General features: G+C 38.6%; 1 protein-coding gene across 15 annotated transcripts in view; it reads right to left on the bottom strand.

Annotated features, from left to right (window-relative positions):
* CLIP4 (CAP-Gly domain containing linker protein family member 4) overlaps positions 1-17921 on the bottom strand; it is a 100192-nt gene that overhangs the window by 29206 nt on the left and 53065 nt on the right. For 14 of the 15 annotated variants that reach the window (XR_007403155.1, XR_007403157.1, XR_007403160.1 and 11 more), the window contains exons 9-13: positions 16532-16669; positions 11873-11962; positions 10937-11080; positions 7589-7723; positions 3670-3793 (exon numbers count right to left, since the gene is read on the bottom strand). Coding sequence is in view for 9 of the 15 variants with exons in the window: in XM_049095938.1 (XP_048951895.1) it covers positions 3670-3793; positions 7589-7723; positions 10937-11080; positions 11873-11962; positions 16532-16669 (631 nt within the window). In the remaining 6 variants the exon portion in view is untranslated. The remainder of the gene's footprint in view (positions 1-3669; positions 3794-7588; positions 7724-10936; positions 11081-11872; positions 11963-16531; positions 16670-17921) is intronic. The other variant, XR_007403159.1, reaches the window with a different exon arrangement.

Genomic DNA, 17921 nt, shown 5'->3' with positions numbered 1-17921 from the left:
AAGAAGATCTGACTCAGTCTGTGTATGCATGTGATTTTCTGATGAAATTGCATGGCTAAATACAATTCAACATCTTTGACTTTATATTTGACTCTCAGCACAATCATAAAGGTAACTTTCCTAACAGGTCTGTCTTTATTTTTTAATATTCAAATCGTTCTTCATTGTTAAAAGCCAATTTTCTTTCAGTTGTTTACTGACCTAACCCACAAAGCCTTCATTCTGTCAATCGCTTCCTCCGGGACATTTGGTCACCACCAAGTAATTCTGCAACTCTCACAGTATTTGCTATTCCATCTTACAACTCATGGGCGTAGTTTTTACATGATATACACACTATGGCAATCAGTGAGAGACTGATGAACGAGAAGAATAGGACTTGATGAAGAGGACAGATAATTAGGTGGTAATGGGCAGCTGAGAAGAACTTAATTCTAAAAGTGATCAGTTCATTAATAATAAGTACCTAATCATGAGAACTAAAGAATAAGAAAATTACTACTGTACTGATGAAGCTTAGGCAAAAAATAGGTAGGTAGGTAGGTAGGTAGGTAGGTAGGTAGGTAGGTAGAAAGATAAGATTAAATCCAGTCGGTAAGTTTTCTTAGAATTTCTGCAAAGAAATATTGGATGATTTATTTAGTAATAGAAGAAAAGGTATGAACTCAATGAAAGCTGGGCAATAGTAAAATGCTCTCCAAGCAGAGGGAACAATATGTGCACAGAGTCTCAGACAGGAGACACATTTTTTTCCTTAATGGAAAAGAGGGGGGGTAAGCCAACTACAATCTGGGAGGAGTGAGATTGTGATTGGTCACTACTTTATTAAGACCGTCCTAAAGCAGTCTCTAATTTAAAATTCTTTTCTTCTTGAGGATCACTGGTGTCTTTTAAGAGCTCTAAAGCGGGTTTAAATTAGAAATTCCTCAAAATCAGGGACCATGTCTGTTTTATTTGCTTATAGAATGCCTAGCACAGCACAAAGTGCTAAAAGACACTTAATAGTATTTGATGATGATGAATGAGACAATCAGAAGATGACAGGAAGACAGCTGGATCGAGACAGCAGTTCATTTACAGAGAGAGCCCTGTATCTTCTAAGAGGGGGATGCTTTTAAATGAATCACCTTAAAGACGACCAAATAGAAGGCGAAGAAAACAAAGGTAAAAACCATGTGTTCAATAAATAGCAAGAAAAAGAACATAAAACCATGAGAAAGAAAGTGGCTTCATAATATCAAAAGGGGAAAAGCTATTACAGCATAAAGACACACTGCACTGGATTTGGTAAGTGGGCCTCTGGATAATCAAACCTAAAAGGAAGAACCCCAGTCCTCATGACCAGGAGACAAATAAAACTTGTAGCAGTATGTTAGTAAAGATCTGTCCAAGGCAATAGGAGAACACAGAAGACTGGGGATTCAACATGGATTTTACCCCAAATCAATCATTAATAAGACATTCATCCTAAACAAAATCCTCTTTTAGTCATTACAGAGTACTGGTTAAGAACACACATGCAACTACCTGGGTTCAAATCTCCACTTGGGAGCTGTGTACACCTACACAACTCACTTCATTTCCTTGTGCCTTACTTTCCCCACCTGTGAAATAGGGATAATTATAGGACCTAACTCAGAGGGAGCTTCAAAGGCATGAATAATACACAGAGAGCTATACACTGTGCCAGCACCTGTAAGTGCTGCTCATTGACTAGCATCTCTTTTGCTTTACGTATAAAATGCCTACCAAAAAACAGCAGAGTGTCTAAAACCAAGGGATTAGAAAAAACAACAAAATAACAAACCTGGGCTGAGTCCAACCCCATCATTAACTAGTGTAGGAAAGAGCAAAATATGCCACTCTAAAACAAGCCACTCTGGCATAAGGATTATTTTCAGCTAAAGACATTTGAGAATCAACAAATGCAGGAAGAGGCTTTCTCTGAACTCTCCTTATCTGCCTAGACCAGGGGCTCCAAAAGAAGAACTCTTGTCACATATCCCCCTCTGGAGCAGTCTCTTCAAGCAGGGAAGACTGACTCTTCTCACAGGCAAGGAGATGGGAAGTTGACACCACATCCCAACAGACACAGTCACAAACTATTATCTCCCATCCACTTACCTTTCCTAAAAACCACCTGCCCTCTCATAAGTGGCCTTTTTCTCCCTCTCTTTCTCCTAGTAAGATGATCTATAAAAATCCCAATCTCACCACTTACTTGGGAACTCACTTCTTTCTGTGATGCCCAGGTACATGCAAATTTAAATGTAATAAACTTGCATGCCTTTTCTCCTGTTAATTTATCTGCTGTCAATTTAATTCACACACACACACACACACACACACACACACACACACACACACAAACACACACAACACCTCCTAATCAGTTTACTGACTCTAAAAGGGTAGAGGAAACTTTTTGCTCCCCTACACTAACTCTATGACTTCAGCTAAGTCACTTCATCTCTTGAAACTTTTCTTCACTGGCAAAATGAAACAATCAGAATACCTTACAACTCACTGGGTTTGAGGGGGATTGATGAAATATGTATCTAAAGTACACTGTACAGAGCCCACCATTTACTAAATGCTCAATAAATGTTTGTCATAGTTATTCTTGTTTTCTAGCTTACCTGACCCAATATTTATTAGGATCAAAGGAAACAACATTCAATTGAAGATACTTCATAAACTGCAAAGCATTGTATATATTCAATACTATACTATCATAAATGAGAAAAAAATTATATCAAATACATCAAAGAAAAAGGAAATTAATAGAAAAACTATGTGTAATTATTAAGAAAAGCAAAGTGAGGAAGAAGACAGATATAAAAACTCTAAAATCTGCCAGGAGGCAGTCACACAGTCTAGCTAAAAGGCAACTAGATGGGACTCTAGGATGCGATGGCAGATCCATTCTCATGAGTGTGATTACACCATATATGTTCTTTCCTATTTAAAGATGAGTATCCCATTTCCCATCCAATGAAAAGCATGCCAAGCCAACTTCTTTCAGCAGACAAGTCATTTCACATAATGGTACCTGGAATTTCACAAGGACTTGTTTCTGCTCAACCTTGTTTTTTTTTTTTTTTTTTTTAAAGCCAGAGTGTGCTGGTACAGAAGTGTACCATCTTAAGGAGAAACACCAAGGAGGTACATTATATATAAATCCTTAAAGCTTCACTTCCCCCAAAGATCTACTGCCTATCTATTTTTGAAAACTAAAGAAATCAGAGGAAAAAGCCATTTTGGTTCCATTAGGTTTGGAGGAGAATGAATGGGGTGCCTGCTGGCAGGAAATTTAATGTAGTTAGGATGTGACTGAAGCAATCAGAGAGCATTTTTACTTTTGTTTGCATGACAGATTAAGCTTGCTGCTCTCACTGTTCTTAGCAGCAAACGCCACTTCTAATAGCCTACACATACTCATAGGGTTTGCAAATGAGGAATAAAGGAGGGTTTTAAAATTGCAAATCCTCAGCAAAGCAAATTTAGCTTTCCATGAGCCTTCTCTCTGAAGAAGGTGGTTGGTTAACCCCTTGAAAGAAGACACGAGCTATAGTCGGTGCATGTCTTTAATATAAAATGAGGAACTCTATAAACCATTGCAAGTTACAGAAAAGCTTTGTAAATAAACATAAATTTCATTTTTCTCACCTTTGTACCCTGGATGGGGGAGCAAATATTCCATATCTTGGAGAACAACTAAAATACTGCACACCTCCAACTGAACCATCATTCTTGCCATGGGGTTTCTCAAGCTCTATACCATACCAATATCCTAGAAAAAGAATATTGGATTTTAAAAGCATCTGCATTTTCTCCAAAATGGTTATGCTACTATACAAATCCAAAGCCCAGATGGCTTAACATTTTCACAAAATGACCAAAATGATGAAAGAGCATCATGATCATTGAGCTTTCAAATGATAAAATTTGAAAATTTGAAAAAATGAGTAGGAAAAAACATCTTACAAGCACAATTACAGAGTTATACATTAAAGGAGAGAGATAAAATACATAAATTTGGCATGAATTAGCTATTATGCAAGCAGTGTTACGACCACAATATATCTAAAAGCCATAATGGAAAAGAAATTGTCCTTGACTCAGTGATATGGTGTGTTTAAGTGAGAGAAGTACAATACAATACTGAGTTGTATTAATCATAAAGTGCATATGCAATCTTTCCCTTTTACTCTCCCAACATTCCAACATCACAAACAGTTCTTAAATAATTAAGGAAGGACAAAAGTAATATGGAAAATACAATTAGACTTCATGGTGACTCTTCTTTTTCCTTGTTTCCCTACACAGGATAAATAGAAAAATCATACTTAACCTTGGTGAAAAGATTGAGATTAGCCAGTTGGAAGAATTTTCTAAAAAGCTTTTAAGCATGTACAAGGGCCCACACTGAGGAAAATAAGAGGACTTCCTTTTCTAGAAAGCCAAAATTAAAGCAGTGAGGTCTTGAGAATTAGGTAAATGGACAACTACTCCTAGTATAGGTATATACATACTCCTGGAATAAGGATTCTCAAATTGGGGTTACCTCAAGACCAGTTAGAAGTGGCCTAATCATCCATTCATTTTTATTTAAAGGGAGAATAAAGTAGTAATTGCATCTGGTCTCTTAAATTAGTATCAAATAAAAAATCAGAATATAGATATTGAAAATTTTAACTGCAAATTACAGATTCCAAAATACACAAATATTGTTTCTTTCAGACTACTAATTCAGACTCTCTATAACTTCAAAAATGGCAACCTAAAGTTCTTCAGTCTTTTCTTCTTATGTTCAAAAAGATGATATTTGAGCCCATTTCTAGATACTTTTGCACTGAAAGACTAATGCAGGACTACAGTCTTCTGTACTTAAACAGCATAGGAGTACAGAGTAAGGTACACAAACTTACTGCTTGGCCATACTAATGCTCTGAAATTAGGTCATCACATTTCTGAATGTCATTAACCAGGGTTGTCTGGTTGCTATTTTTATTTCTCGGAGTGCCACAGTTATAATGTTCAATGTCACAGTGTACCATATAACAGCTACATGTTTGCCATATGACTATAAAAAATGTAACATACCACAGAAAAAGACATTATGACAAGTGTTAACAATTTTGACTATGCATCCTCTGGAAGTGTTGAGGTATTTATCACCTCCTATTTAAATGGAAATTTTTTCTGATAAAAAGGCAAAAGAGGCTTAAAAATTACCTCCTTCAGGTCTAGATCTTATCATCTAAAAGGCCTCAATATTACCATTGTTCTCTAGAACTGACTGATCTAAATATTGATGCCACAAGAAATACATGCTACTACTTTCTAAAAGGACAGAATGACTTTAACAGAAAAATTTCCAACTTTATGTTTGCTTATGACTTCCCAAATTTCTAGATAATCTTAGGAATCTAAAAATTAAAAGTCAACCTAAAACAGTGAATTGTATCCAGTGAATCAAATCATTCTAACCTTGTTTAATATAGAGAAAGGAAACTCAGAAGACATGGAGATTGTGAAAAATACCCTACCTTTGGGATTCTTAAGTTTTTATTTGAGAACTATATTAAGACCAGTCTAACTAATCTCAATTACTACCTGGAGACCTGTGAGAGACATGAATTATACAACACACAGCCCATCTCAAATCAATTAGTTGAATTGCAATTATAAGTGATATAATGAAACAAGACTGTGCTGGGAGACAATTCTCCATGGCTCGCTCATGTTTCTGCATGTCTTATGAACAGAGGCATTGCCTGTCTTTTCATGGATGTCTGCACAGAGGACAGCCTTGGAGGGCAGAGACAGTGTAGGTGGCAGGCCAAGCACAAAATACAGGCACGCTTGCTGTCTAGGAAAAAAGTTCAGATTCCTTAAGCTCAGGGCTTTTCTTGTGCAACATAAAACATGGATGTGCAGGCATCACCCCCTGGGAACTGGGGCTCAGGAAGGAAGTGCAAGAAAATGCTGACCCTCTGCTTCTGCCACTGCTGTGGATACAAAAGTCCTGTCTCTGAATCAGGAGTCTAACGTCTTCCAGCAGCATCTATGAAACTGTGGCAATCCAACTTGTCAGCTTACACTAGTCGGGTAAAATCTCAGATCCTTCACAGTTCTTGACAGAATGCTACAAATTTAAAATCAATGTTCTCAGTAACCTTTTCCTAAAAGGCTACAATGCCACCATGTGTCAAAATAGCATATTGCCATTTGAAAAATACAGTTTCATTCAACTGGCTTCTATATTTGAAATTAAAATCACTGAAAAGGCAAAAGAAAGCTAATCTGTACTTTTGGAAACACAATATTAAGTCTAGATTGGAATGAATATATAAATACACAAACGTATATCTTTAAAATCCCAGGGTGCACAGAAGTTTTTCATTTTCTCTTGAATCCTTTTATTGGCTTTTTTCTCCAAGCCACTCAGATAAAAGCTATATGCTGTGAATCATTTTAAGAATATCCTTAGAGGGACGTCTGGGTGGCTCAGTGGTTGAGCATCTGTCTTCGGCTCAGGGCGTAATCCTGGCATACAGGAATCGAGTCCCACATCTGGCTCCCTGCATGGAGCCTGCTTCTCCCTCTGCCTGTGTCTCTGCCTCTCTCTCTCTCTCTCTCTGTGTCTCTCATGAACAAATAAATAAAATCTTAAAAAAAAGAAAAAAGAATATCCTTAGCAATTTACCCAAAGAATATAAAAATACTGATTCAAAGGGGCATGTGCACCCCAATGTTTACAGCAGCATTATCAACAATAGCCAAATTATGGAAAAAGCCCAAATATCTATTAGCTGATGAAGGGATAAGGAAGATGAGGCATATACATCCACTGGATTATCACTCAGCCATCAAAAGGAATGAAATCTTGCCATTTGCAATGATGTGGATGGTGCCAGACTGTATTATCCTAAGTGAAATAAGTCAGTCAGAGAAAGACAAATACCATATGATCTCACTCATATATGGAATTTAAGAAACAAAACAGATGAATATAGGGGAAGGAAAGAAAAAAAGAGAGGGAAGCAAACTGTAAGAGACTCTAAACTGCAGAGAACAAACTGAGGGTTGCTGGAGGGACTTGGGTGGGGGATGGGCAAAATAGGGGATAGGGATTAAGGGAGGGCACTTGTGATGAGCACTGGGTGTTACATGTAAGCGATGAATCACTAAAGTCTGCACCTAACACCAACTTTACCATATAAGTCAAAGAGAATTTAAATAAAACTTGAAATTAAAAAAAAAAAGAATATCCTTAGCAAAAATCTAAATTTGATATTTTCTGTTATTTAGCATGCTTGGCGGTCAGTGAGAGTGAAGTGGGGAATGACAACTAATTTTAACATCAGACAATTTAAAACACAACTGGCAAGAAAACTTAACAGATGACAGTCCACCTGAGTACAGTGTTTCCATCACCATTTCGCTTCTCCGGCGCCATAGCTAACATCCACAAGAACTGTCAATCAAGAATTTTCTATAATTAAATTTTACCTCCATGTAAAATTTTAAACTTTTGCATTCTAAAGCACCCAATGGAGCAAAGAATATACAGATGAGTTACCTGGAGCAAAGTTTGTTGTCCCGAAGAACTTAATGGTGCCAATTCTTTGGCCTACCACCAGTACTCTATCTCCGAGATGGAGCTCTCCTGCACAGCGAGTGTTATTTGCTACAGATGCTGCTGAAGAATTCAAACCTGTTTAATTGGTTGGTGGGGGAAGGGAAGAGGGCAGGAAAAGAGAAGGAAAAAAAGCAAAAGGAAAAAAAAAAAAAAAACAACCTCAAAAAGTATATTAGCCAAAAATTCACCATGTATTCTAACCAGTCTAGCTAGTTGGAGATTTCAGTGCATGACACCTTTCATTATATACATCACTTACAGCTGTGGTTCTCACATGTGAGGTCAAGATATTCAAAGAAATTTTGCAGGGTTTCCTGAAAAAATTATTGCCACAAGAACTTGAGACACATGGTTCCTGGTAAAGTATCGATTCTATCCAGATTGCCTGGGGCACGCTCTACTAGAACAGAGGCCAGCACACTTCTTCTGTAAAGGGCCAGAGAGTATTTCAGGCTATGCAGGTCATATCATCTCTATCATAACTACTCAGCTTTGCTACCATAGCACAAAAGCATGCACAAACAAAACAGGCAGCATGGTATGTTCCAGTAAAACTTTACAAGAATAGGTGGCAGGTTGGATTTGGCTCATGGCTGTAATGTACCAATCCTTATCTACTAAAATGCTAGAATTAGAGTAGTTCACTGGGATTCAGTGTGAGTTATACATACAGGAATGTGATCTGAATGTGAAAACTGCTCTAAGTTTCCAATGAGCTCAAACTGATTTCCTTATTAGGAACTAAACCACTCCCCCTCACCTTGATTCAAGCCTAATCCCTGAAATCATTTAAACATCAGAAGTCCTAGAGAAATACTGTCTAGAAAACGGTTCAATTCTAACAGAGAAAGAGTGGGCCCCTTCATGCTTCTTCCATCCACCCATAAACAGACTTGAACAGTTATCATCTAGAAAGGCCTAAAGAAGCCTCTGTGGGGGCAGGGGACAGAGGATAAGACACCACCAAAGGGAGGTGGCTTTAGCCATGGCAACAAATGAGGAACATAAACCCAGAGAGAAGAATGTCTGGATAAAGTGCTATACTAAAACTCCCAGGTCCTCATAATAGCTAATATTTCCATAGCACTTCACAGTTTACAAAGTGCTTTCCATAGAATTCTAACTATAGAGAAGATACATACTCAGAAATTAATTAAGGCATGGTGCTCACAGGCAGTTGACAGTACACCAGGATTAAAGCCTGGGCCCTCAGGCCACAAGTCCTGAGGCATGTTCCCAGGCTATGCAATGGACCAAGGGCAACACATTCAACATCACAGGATACAGCAATGCTGAGAAAACAGACCTCCTCTTCTACCTCTGCCACACCTCTAACCTTTTCCTTCTGCTCTTCATCCTAACCTCCCAATATGTCTGCATCCCTCAAATGCAAACCTATGAGAAAATGAAGTATCTACTCACTCTAGAAAAGTGTCCCAGGGAAACATCTTTGAGGCCCCAGACATGGACTTTCTCTCAGGGATCTCCCATTCTCTCTCCTTCCCCTCCTAAGAGGTCTGCTTTCTCACTCTAACTGACAGGTCTCTTCACCTACTACTATCTAAGCCTACATCAGGCCTAAATTTGTGAAAAAGGAAAAAAGTTAAATATGTAGGTACACTAAAAACTACTTCTTATAAAAAAGTAAAAAAAAAAAATGTACTTCCACACCCACATACACATTTTAAAATCAAATAAATGTCAAAAGCCAAGTGAAGGAGGCCTTGCAACATGAATAAAATGAGGATAAGCAGGAGTGCTACGTCACAGTCCTCACAACTCTGTTTCTCAGGCCTGAAAATGCTTGTTAAGGAAAGAGCATCTACTCAGAATACAAGTTCTAAGTAAACAGTTTGAGGCAAAGCTTCTAGGTTCTCTACTTTTAGAGTCTCCCAACCTGTGGGTTTGGCATGTCAATGCTATTGCTGAGGGTTCCTCCCCATCACTGTACAGTATGTATTTTAAAGAGAAAATAATCCCATCGGAACATTTTCTATAATAAAATATTACTTCAATACAACTGTTAAAAGTATTTGAAAGAGAACCTGGTAACTATTATGAGGTTCATTGAAAACAATTTATGTCAAAATGGTTTCACTTCTTTTCTGGACACATCTGCTACATAGGTAAATAAGTGAATGCAATGTACTCCATGTATGTTGATTGTGGCAAGATGCCTGCTATGAAGCATTTCCTATATCCTTACACATAACTGGAGAAAGGGGGACTGAATAAGGTTATGCAGGACTCAGAATGAATTAAAAAGCCACATCCAAACAGGTTACCATCATCAAGCTGTCAGGAGAGCCACTGACCCTCTCCTATTTAGTTTTAAACAAAGACTTGAACTTTAAATATGAAGATGATACAAAAATATGTGGAAAAGCTAATATGCAAGATGTAAGAAACAAAATGCAGAGGGATAGAGCCTCGAGTGTTAAACTAAGTGAGAATGTGTGTAAAGTCCTATGTGAAGCAGCAACATGAAGAGCGCTGGCATGAGGCTCCATGTGGGCCGGGTCCACAGTGTGGTCACCACCCTGCAGGAACAGCCTTACACCGTAATTGTGCCACGGGCATCAGTTTGGCTCTCTACAGGCTGGCCCTGAGGGGTCTGGAGACCCGGGAGCAAGAAGAAGAGCAGAAAGTGCTTGGGATGGAGGCAAAACCATACCAGCAGCAGAGAAAGCAGCAGACAGACCTCAGGGTGAAGCCCAGCTGTGCCACTTGGAAACTGGCATCAGGCACCAATGACTTACCTCCCTAAGCCTCGGTTTCCTCATTCATAAAATGAGGATGATAGTAATAGTACCTACCCATAGGTTTGTTTTGAGAGTTAAGTGAAATAAGGTCTATAAAGTGCTTAGAATAGAACCTGAAATAATAAGTATACAATACATGTTAGTTATTATTAGGTCTAGATTAGAAAAGAGATAAGAAAGGTAATAACCACATGGTTTCCACACATCTAAGTATCTACCATAAAATTCTAAAATGCACCTTAAAGGGTCAAAGGCATTACAAGCATGTGGAAGGGAAGAGGGGAGTCCAGACAAGGAACATGGCAGGAGCACTGGGAGGAAGGCAGGGAGACCAAGGACGCTCATGGGGGGCAGTGGGGAATAGGGGGGACGGGGGAGGGGGGCAAGGGAAAGACAGAAGAGGGCAAGTAGTTCAATCTGACTGAAGTAAAAGGTTCCTTCTACACATTTAAAAAGATCAAATCTACTTACAAACAAACCAAGATAAAAAACACCAAGAAAGCCTGGTTGAAAAAGCCATAGATACCAGCACTGGCTCTAGATGAGACAGACGGGCTTTTGCTCATTGTCTTCTTGTGATTGTTACGTGCATTCAGTTTCTTGGTGTAGCCTGGTTTGTGTTCCAAAGATGATGTGGAGGAGGAGCTGCTGATGGATCCAAGCAGAGTAACTAAAACAAGGTAAAGGAAAAGAACATATCAAAGGTTGGAAAACAAGAAGTGAACCAACAAGATGGCTTTCCAGGTAAAACCCTCTGAAGCTCATCCAGTTAGCTTTCTCCATTGTGGATTATCTAGTGTTGACTTAAGTGCCTGGTTTCATCCAACTGTGCCGTAATTCATACAGACAAGATTTTATATCCCAAGCAATTGTACTGTAAGGATTCGCGTTGGAGGAGGACACTCTCACGCAGGAGAGTAGCACCCATTGCCAACAGAAACCGACGACTTCCCTGTTCTACCCACTTTCTCTCTCACCTCCCACTTTAGATGGCTTAGCAGAATCTAACCTGATTTACACTTAAGAAGTCTCTTAATTTGTTTTAAGATAACAAAAAGGTAGTGTTAAAATGTTTTGAGCCAACCTGAAGGCAAACAGGAATACTCTTCAATGTTCTATTCGTGTTCTATTCACCGAATGATTTGAGAGCTGACAACCACTTTAAACATTTTTACCAAGCTGTCTACACTGTGATGTTTTCTTTTCATCTCTCTTTTAATTTAACCTGGTAGCTCTCTAATCTATGTGTACACAGATGCACCACACAGCATTTTATAACCAAAGTCATGTTTACACTTTATGATGTGCTGCTTAAGGTATTTCCAAGGGTAATTTTTTGCTGCAATGATTTTTCTCTTAAAAACTTTAAAACTTAGCCCCCATAGAAGCTTTATCACTACATTACTTTAAAGTTCCATCGGAAAATTAAATTTTTAGAATGAGAGTTATAAAATTATTTTACCATCTTTCTCTGTTACAGGTTTCGACTCGTCACCAGGAGGCAATGAAAGTGTTGATTCAGAAGCACTGTCTTTTTTTGAAGTCATTAATCCTAGCAGAGAGAAACAAGACATTTTCAACAAGAAAGAACTTCGACATTAAACGTACAAATGTGCTTACTTTTTAAAGCACAGACATCCCTCATCATCTAAATCTTATCCGTTTCTGGAAACACATTGGATAGTAAATTCACAGATAGCAGGGGCCAATCTAATATTTCAATATGTAAAGAGGGAGGAAAGGGGGGCACCTTGGTGGCTTAGGTCATGATCCCTCAGGGTCCCAGGATCAAGTCCCTCATCAGGCTCCTCACAGGGAGCCTCCTTCTCCCTCTGCCTAGGTCTCTGCCTCTCTGTCTCTCACGTGAATTAAAAAATAAAATCTTTAAAAATAAAAATAAAAATAAATGCATTCCTAGCCCCTCTGAAAACCTCAATTTCCTCCATCACCACTCAAGTCTCTTTCAGACCTATTTAACAATCCACAAAGGAATTCTAAATACTATAAAACAGTTAAAGCCTAGTTACCTAGTTGTTTGACACCTTATACACTCATTAGTGTATCTGCACAATGCCAGCAAGTACAGCAAACCTCACACAACTGAAGGACAACCATCGTACACTCACCAGGACTTGCAGACAACATATAGAATTCACTCATATGTGTGCAAATCATTTGTATTCAGATAATGAATTCTGGGTAAAAAGTTTTGCAAACCATTGTAGCCACAAGTCATGAAAGTGAACGTGAGACAGTAAGAAGCCCTGCACTCTCTGCCACTGACACTCTGAAAATGATGGCTCCAGTATCACCACACACAAGTCTCACAAACAGACTCACTTGAAAAAAAGAAAAAGCCCATGAGTAATACTTTGCCTTATGAAGGCTTCTGTTTCCATTCGGCAGATCCAAATTATTTAAATCAGAAACCTAATGGACTTTACCCAGTTTTAAATTCCATCAAGTACCCATTTCAATTCTTCTCAATTAGGAAGTGTTTGAGTGAAGGATGATACCCGGCACTCCGAGCATCACCTGTGTGAACAAGACATGGTCCCAGCCCAAAAGAAGCACCTTTTCAATCCAGAATGGTAGAATGATGTGAGCATGAATAACTAAAATACAAGAACATTTATTGATAAGCACTAACACAGAGGAAAGAGACAATAGTTTTGGCTACAAAGATAAATTAATGCCTCATCAAGGAGATCAAATTCTGAGATGGGTTCTGAAGGACAGATAAGACTTCTTCAGGGGCGCCTGGGTGGCTCAGTCAGTTAAGCATCCGTCTTCGACTCAGGTCATGATCCTGAGGTGCTGGGTTTGAGCCTCGAGTTGGGCTCCCAGCTCAGTGGGGAGCCTGCTTCTCCCTTTGCCTCTCGCTCGTGTTCTCTCTCCCAAATAAATAAATCCAAAAAAACCAAAACAAAACAAAACAGACTGCTTCCAGAGCATACTTGGAGTTATGGCCAGAAAGAACTGAAGGTAGGCACTGTAGATGGATGAAAATAAAAGAAAAATCTTAAAGACAGAGTTAGAGACAGATGAGTAGCATGGCTGGAATAAAGAGTAATTTTGGGACATGGTAGAAGTAAAACTGGATAGACAGGTCAGAATGAAACCTCAGAGGGGGACAGGGCCAGGTAAGGACCTGGGCTTCTGATGGAAGGAATGGGCCTCTCTGATGGAAGGAATGGAACTCTGATGGAAGGAATGGGCCTCTGATAAATAGAAGGCCTCTGATGGACTTGGTGAAGGAGGGTTGGCATGAACAGAGCGGGGAGTAACATCACCCTGACAGCATAGCTTAGAAGAAAGTGAGAGCAGCAGAGGCAAGAAGCATGGACCAGGGAGAAGTTCTTACAATAGGTGGAATGAGGACCAGAATGACAATGGCAGGAACTGAACAGAGGAATGGGTAAGAGAGACAGTGAAGGCACCCCACAGAATGCACCTCTTATTTTTCAGTTATATTTTTCAGTTTTAAGATATCCATTTGGACCTTTCTTATTTGAATTTTTTAATTAAGTCACTGGAGATTCACATGCAGTTGTATAAAGTAATACAAGGATATCTCTTGCACACTTTGCCCAATTCCCCAAAGGTAACTTTTTACATGACTATAATAGAACATTGCAACCAGGATACCAACACTGATATAATCCACCAGTCTTAGGATGCCCCAGTTTTAACCATACTCATTTGTGTGTCCGTGCACATGTGCATGTGCACTTATATATCACTTGGTTCTTTTCTATATCCTCATTTCTATGAACTTTCTTTCCACTTGTTTCAAGAGTATTAACCTTAATTCTTAAAGCACGGTTATAATATATTCTTTAAAGTCTTTATCTATGTCATGTCTGTGTCCTATCAGGGTTGGCAACCTTTGGTTGTCTTTTTCCTTCAGAGATATTGAGATTTTCCTGGTTTTTCATATTTTGAATAATTTTGAATTGCATCCTACACATTTTGAATATTATGTTGTGGTCTTATTTAAGTCTTATAGAGAATGTTTGTTTTGTATTATCAAGCAGTCAACTCAGTCCAGTTCAGGCTGGACATCTCTACCCACCTTCTGTGCACTGTATTCCAATGTCAGTTGAGTTTCCAAAGGCTTTTTGGGATCTTTCTCACTTGTACCATCCAGTAGTACCTGGGATCTGGGCAGTGGAGACCAGAGACCAAAGCCTATATGGTCAGATCCACATGCAAAACTTGAGAGCAAGCCAGGAGTTCACACCCAACATTTTGAGATTGCTTTGTGAGCTCCCTCCTCTCCATAGTCTCCCTGCCCCTTCCCTGTGTCCAGAGGCACCCCTTCCTGATATCTGGGCAGGATACCTAGGCTTTAGTATCCCTGCTTTGTCATAGTCTCCTGGGACTGACTCTGCCTCTAGGAACAAGCAGTGAGAAAAGAGAAGACAAGCTATTGGGAATCCATCCACATTCCTGGGACCACAGTTTCTCTGGTCAGAGAGAAGTGTTCCCCTCCCTTGGGATTTCAGGTGCCTTGCTATCTACTGCTGCTATAACACCATGAAGGACTGCCTAAGGACTGTCGTGGGAATGACCAAAAGGGTAAAAAGAAAAAAAAAAAAGGGGGGGGGGTGATTTCCTCTATTTTCTATCTAGTAGAAGACCCTTCCTTGAACTTTAGATCAGAAATAGAGGGCTTCTCTTTGGGCCTTCTTTCCATAACGGCTGTAAACTTCTGGGTTTCAGGTTAAAAGACCATTTACAATTGCATCAAAAAGTATGAAGTGTCTAGGAACAGACCTGAGAAAACTGGTATAAAATAGCTGTAGAGAAAATCAGAAATCCTATTGACATGTTTTTAAAGGACCTATTTAAATAAAGCAATATTCCAAGCTTAAAACTAAAAGACTGAATATTGTAATGATGTCAGTTCTTCCTAAATTGACTTATGATTTATTTTTTTAGCATTTTTTTAATTTAAATTCAATTTGCCAACATATAGGGTAACAGCCAGTGCTCATCCTGACTTAATGGTTTAAATGCAATAAAAATTCAACAGATATTTTTAAAAATAAACTTAAAAGCTAATTCCAAAATTTATATGGAAATGTGGATTTACAAGGATCCAAACAGCTAAAGCACTATTCAAGAATAAGGTAGGAAGCTTTCCTCTACAAGACATCAAGATTTATTTTTTTTAAACTATGGGAGTTATGAAGTACAGACTGACACAGAGCTATTTAAATAACTCAATGGAAGAGAGTGGAAAGGCCAACCAATTCTTGGACAAAATCCTTGAATCATGGCAGGAAGCCTGTCTGCTTCAGCCACTGATAAGTTAGCAAGTACTTCCCGAGCACCTATTTTATGCTATGTACTACTCCAGTGAATACAAAAGCACAAAATACTCTCACAGTCCATTTTAAATTTTAAAATTCTGCTGAGAGAATAAAAGATCTGAACAAATAAAGCAATTGGAGGACAAGACCCAAGCTAACAAATAATTCTGTGGTAGGGATACAAGTGTACAAAAAGTTAGAATGGAGGCATAGAAGTGATCTGGGTCACCAGAGAAGTTTTCTTAGAGAAATAGCATATGAATAAGGAGGTAAAGCACAGCTAGGACTTCCAAAGGCAGAAGTCAAATTACTGTATTCAGAGAAATAGCACGAGACAAAGTATGGAGGGAAGAGAAGGACTCAACTTCAACTATGAAGGTATCCAGAGACTCCCTTATATACAGGAAGGACTCGGACTGCCAGTTTAAAGAGTTGGGACTTCTTCTGATTAAAAAAGAAGTCACTAAACTTCTTGAATAGGTGAGAAACCTAAAGCTAAAGCTAGTTGCGTTTACAAGGCTTTATTGGAGGTATAAAATCTAGCTTGGAAGTTAGACTAAGGGGTGATGAAGGGATGCATGTGATAGGAAAGAAAAGAAAGGAAAAATGTAAAACTCTCTTGTCAGGAATGAAAATCATAAACCATGAGACTGACATTTAAAAACACATAAGGTGCAGATTTTATTAAATGCAGGTTCCACAGTTATCTAACAAAAAAAAGTGTGAAGCACATTAAATATAAGGCATTCTGCAAATGAAATAAAAACACTGAAGAAGAGATTTAACTCTCTGGTTTGACCTACCAGTGTTCACTTTTGACGTGACATGAGCTACATCGATTTTCTGGGACCTGATGAGAGGCACAGTTTTTCCAGAAGTGTGTGCTACATTCTTCCTTCGATCTTTTGCTTTACTTATCTTTGAAAGAGGTGCAAAAATACCTGAGAGAGGGATGCAGAGCTTGAGTTAGTGTTAAGCAATTAAAAGTACATCAAATAAAAAGGTAAGTACAACCATTTGGTAATATAGATCTTTAAATTATTTTTTAGTGCCTACCAGGTGTCCTGTAGGTAAAGACAGGAAAAAAGTAAGACGCAGTACTTGTCCTCAGAGAGCTTACAATCTAGTTGTCAAGATAAACAACATACACGGTAATTTAAGAATCACATAAAAGATGCACCATCAGGTATTACATGAAATTCAGGGAAAAGAGAAATGAGTGAAGGTAACAGTTTTCCATCATAATGATTTCTGACTAAGCTACCGGCAAATAACAGAGCACTTTACAGTATAAGCACTTTTATCTGTGTCACTTTGTGTCTCCTTTAACAATATTCTCCCCACATGACAGTTTTTTATGTCATGTCCTATCTCTCTTCCAGACTGTACACCATTGGAAGACAAAATTCAAATGTTACTCATGTCTGCATTTCCCACACTGTACCTAATTTCAGTGCCTTACACACAGTCGAGACATAAAAAAAATGTTCTTGAGTATAAAATGTAATCCTCCCAAAAGGGCTAGCCCTCAGCTCCTGACAGTCAGAAACAGTACAGTTTGTGTGCTGGGGAAGGGAGGCATACAGACCAGGGGAGGGGGGCTGCCCATCTACAGCAGGCTGGAGTATAAAATTCCATTTAAGAAAGGAGTTTATCCAGGCAGTAAAATGTCCAGTATAAATAAGTATGCACAGACATCAGAGATAGTGAATATAGACTATAAATACATAGATTATCTGGCTAAGATATTTAAAAAGAAAAAAAAGTCATAATGTGTATATCACACTCTTCCATTGGGTGTTTACAATTTAACAAGGACACATTATGACTAGAATGTAATATATACATTAAAAACAACTTGTTTTGGAATGCCTGGGTGGCTCAGTGATTGCGCATCTACCTTTGGCTCAGGTCATGATCCCATGGTTCTGGGATCGAGTCCCACATCGGGCTCCTGCAGGGAGCCCGCTTCTCCCTCTGCCTATGTCTCTGACTCTCTCTGTGTCTCTTATGAATAAATAAATAAAATCTTTAAAAAAACTTGTTTTAAAATAGTTTGTAGAAATGCTCAATAATCAACAAACAAAAGTGCTTTGTTAATAACTAAAAAGGGCTAACTATATGACTTTCTCTACTGATCATGAAATGCTTTCCTCCCTCGATTCTACATTACTTTCTCCTGATTTTCCTACA

Source organism: Canis lupus, chromosome 17, assembly GCF_003254725.2.
Source record: "Canis lupus dingo isolate Sandy chromosome 17, ASM325472v2, whole genome shotgun sequence".
NCBI classification, from domain to species: Eukaryota; Metazoa; Chordata; class Mammalia; order Carnivora; family Canidae; genus Canis; species Canis lupus.
Note: the sequence above shows the minus strand (reverse complement) of the source record. Positions and strands in the feature narration are given on the sequence as shown.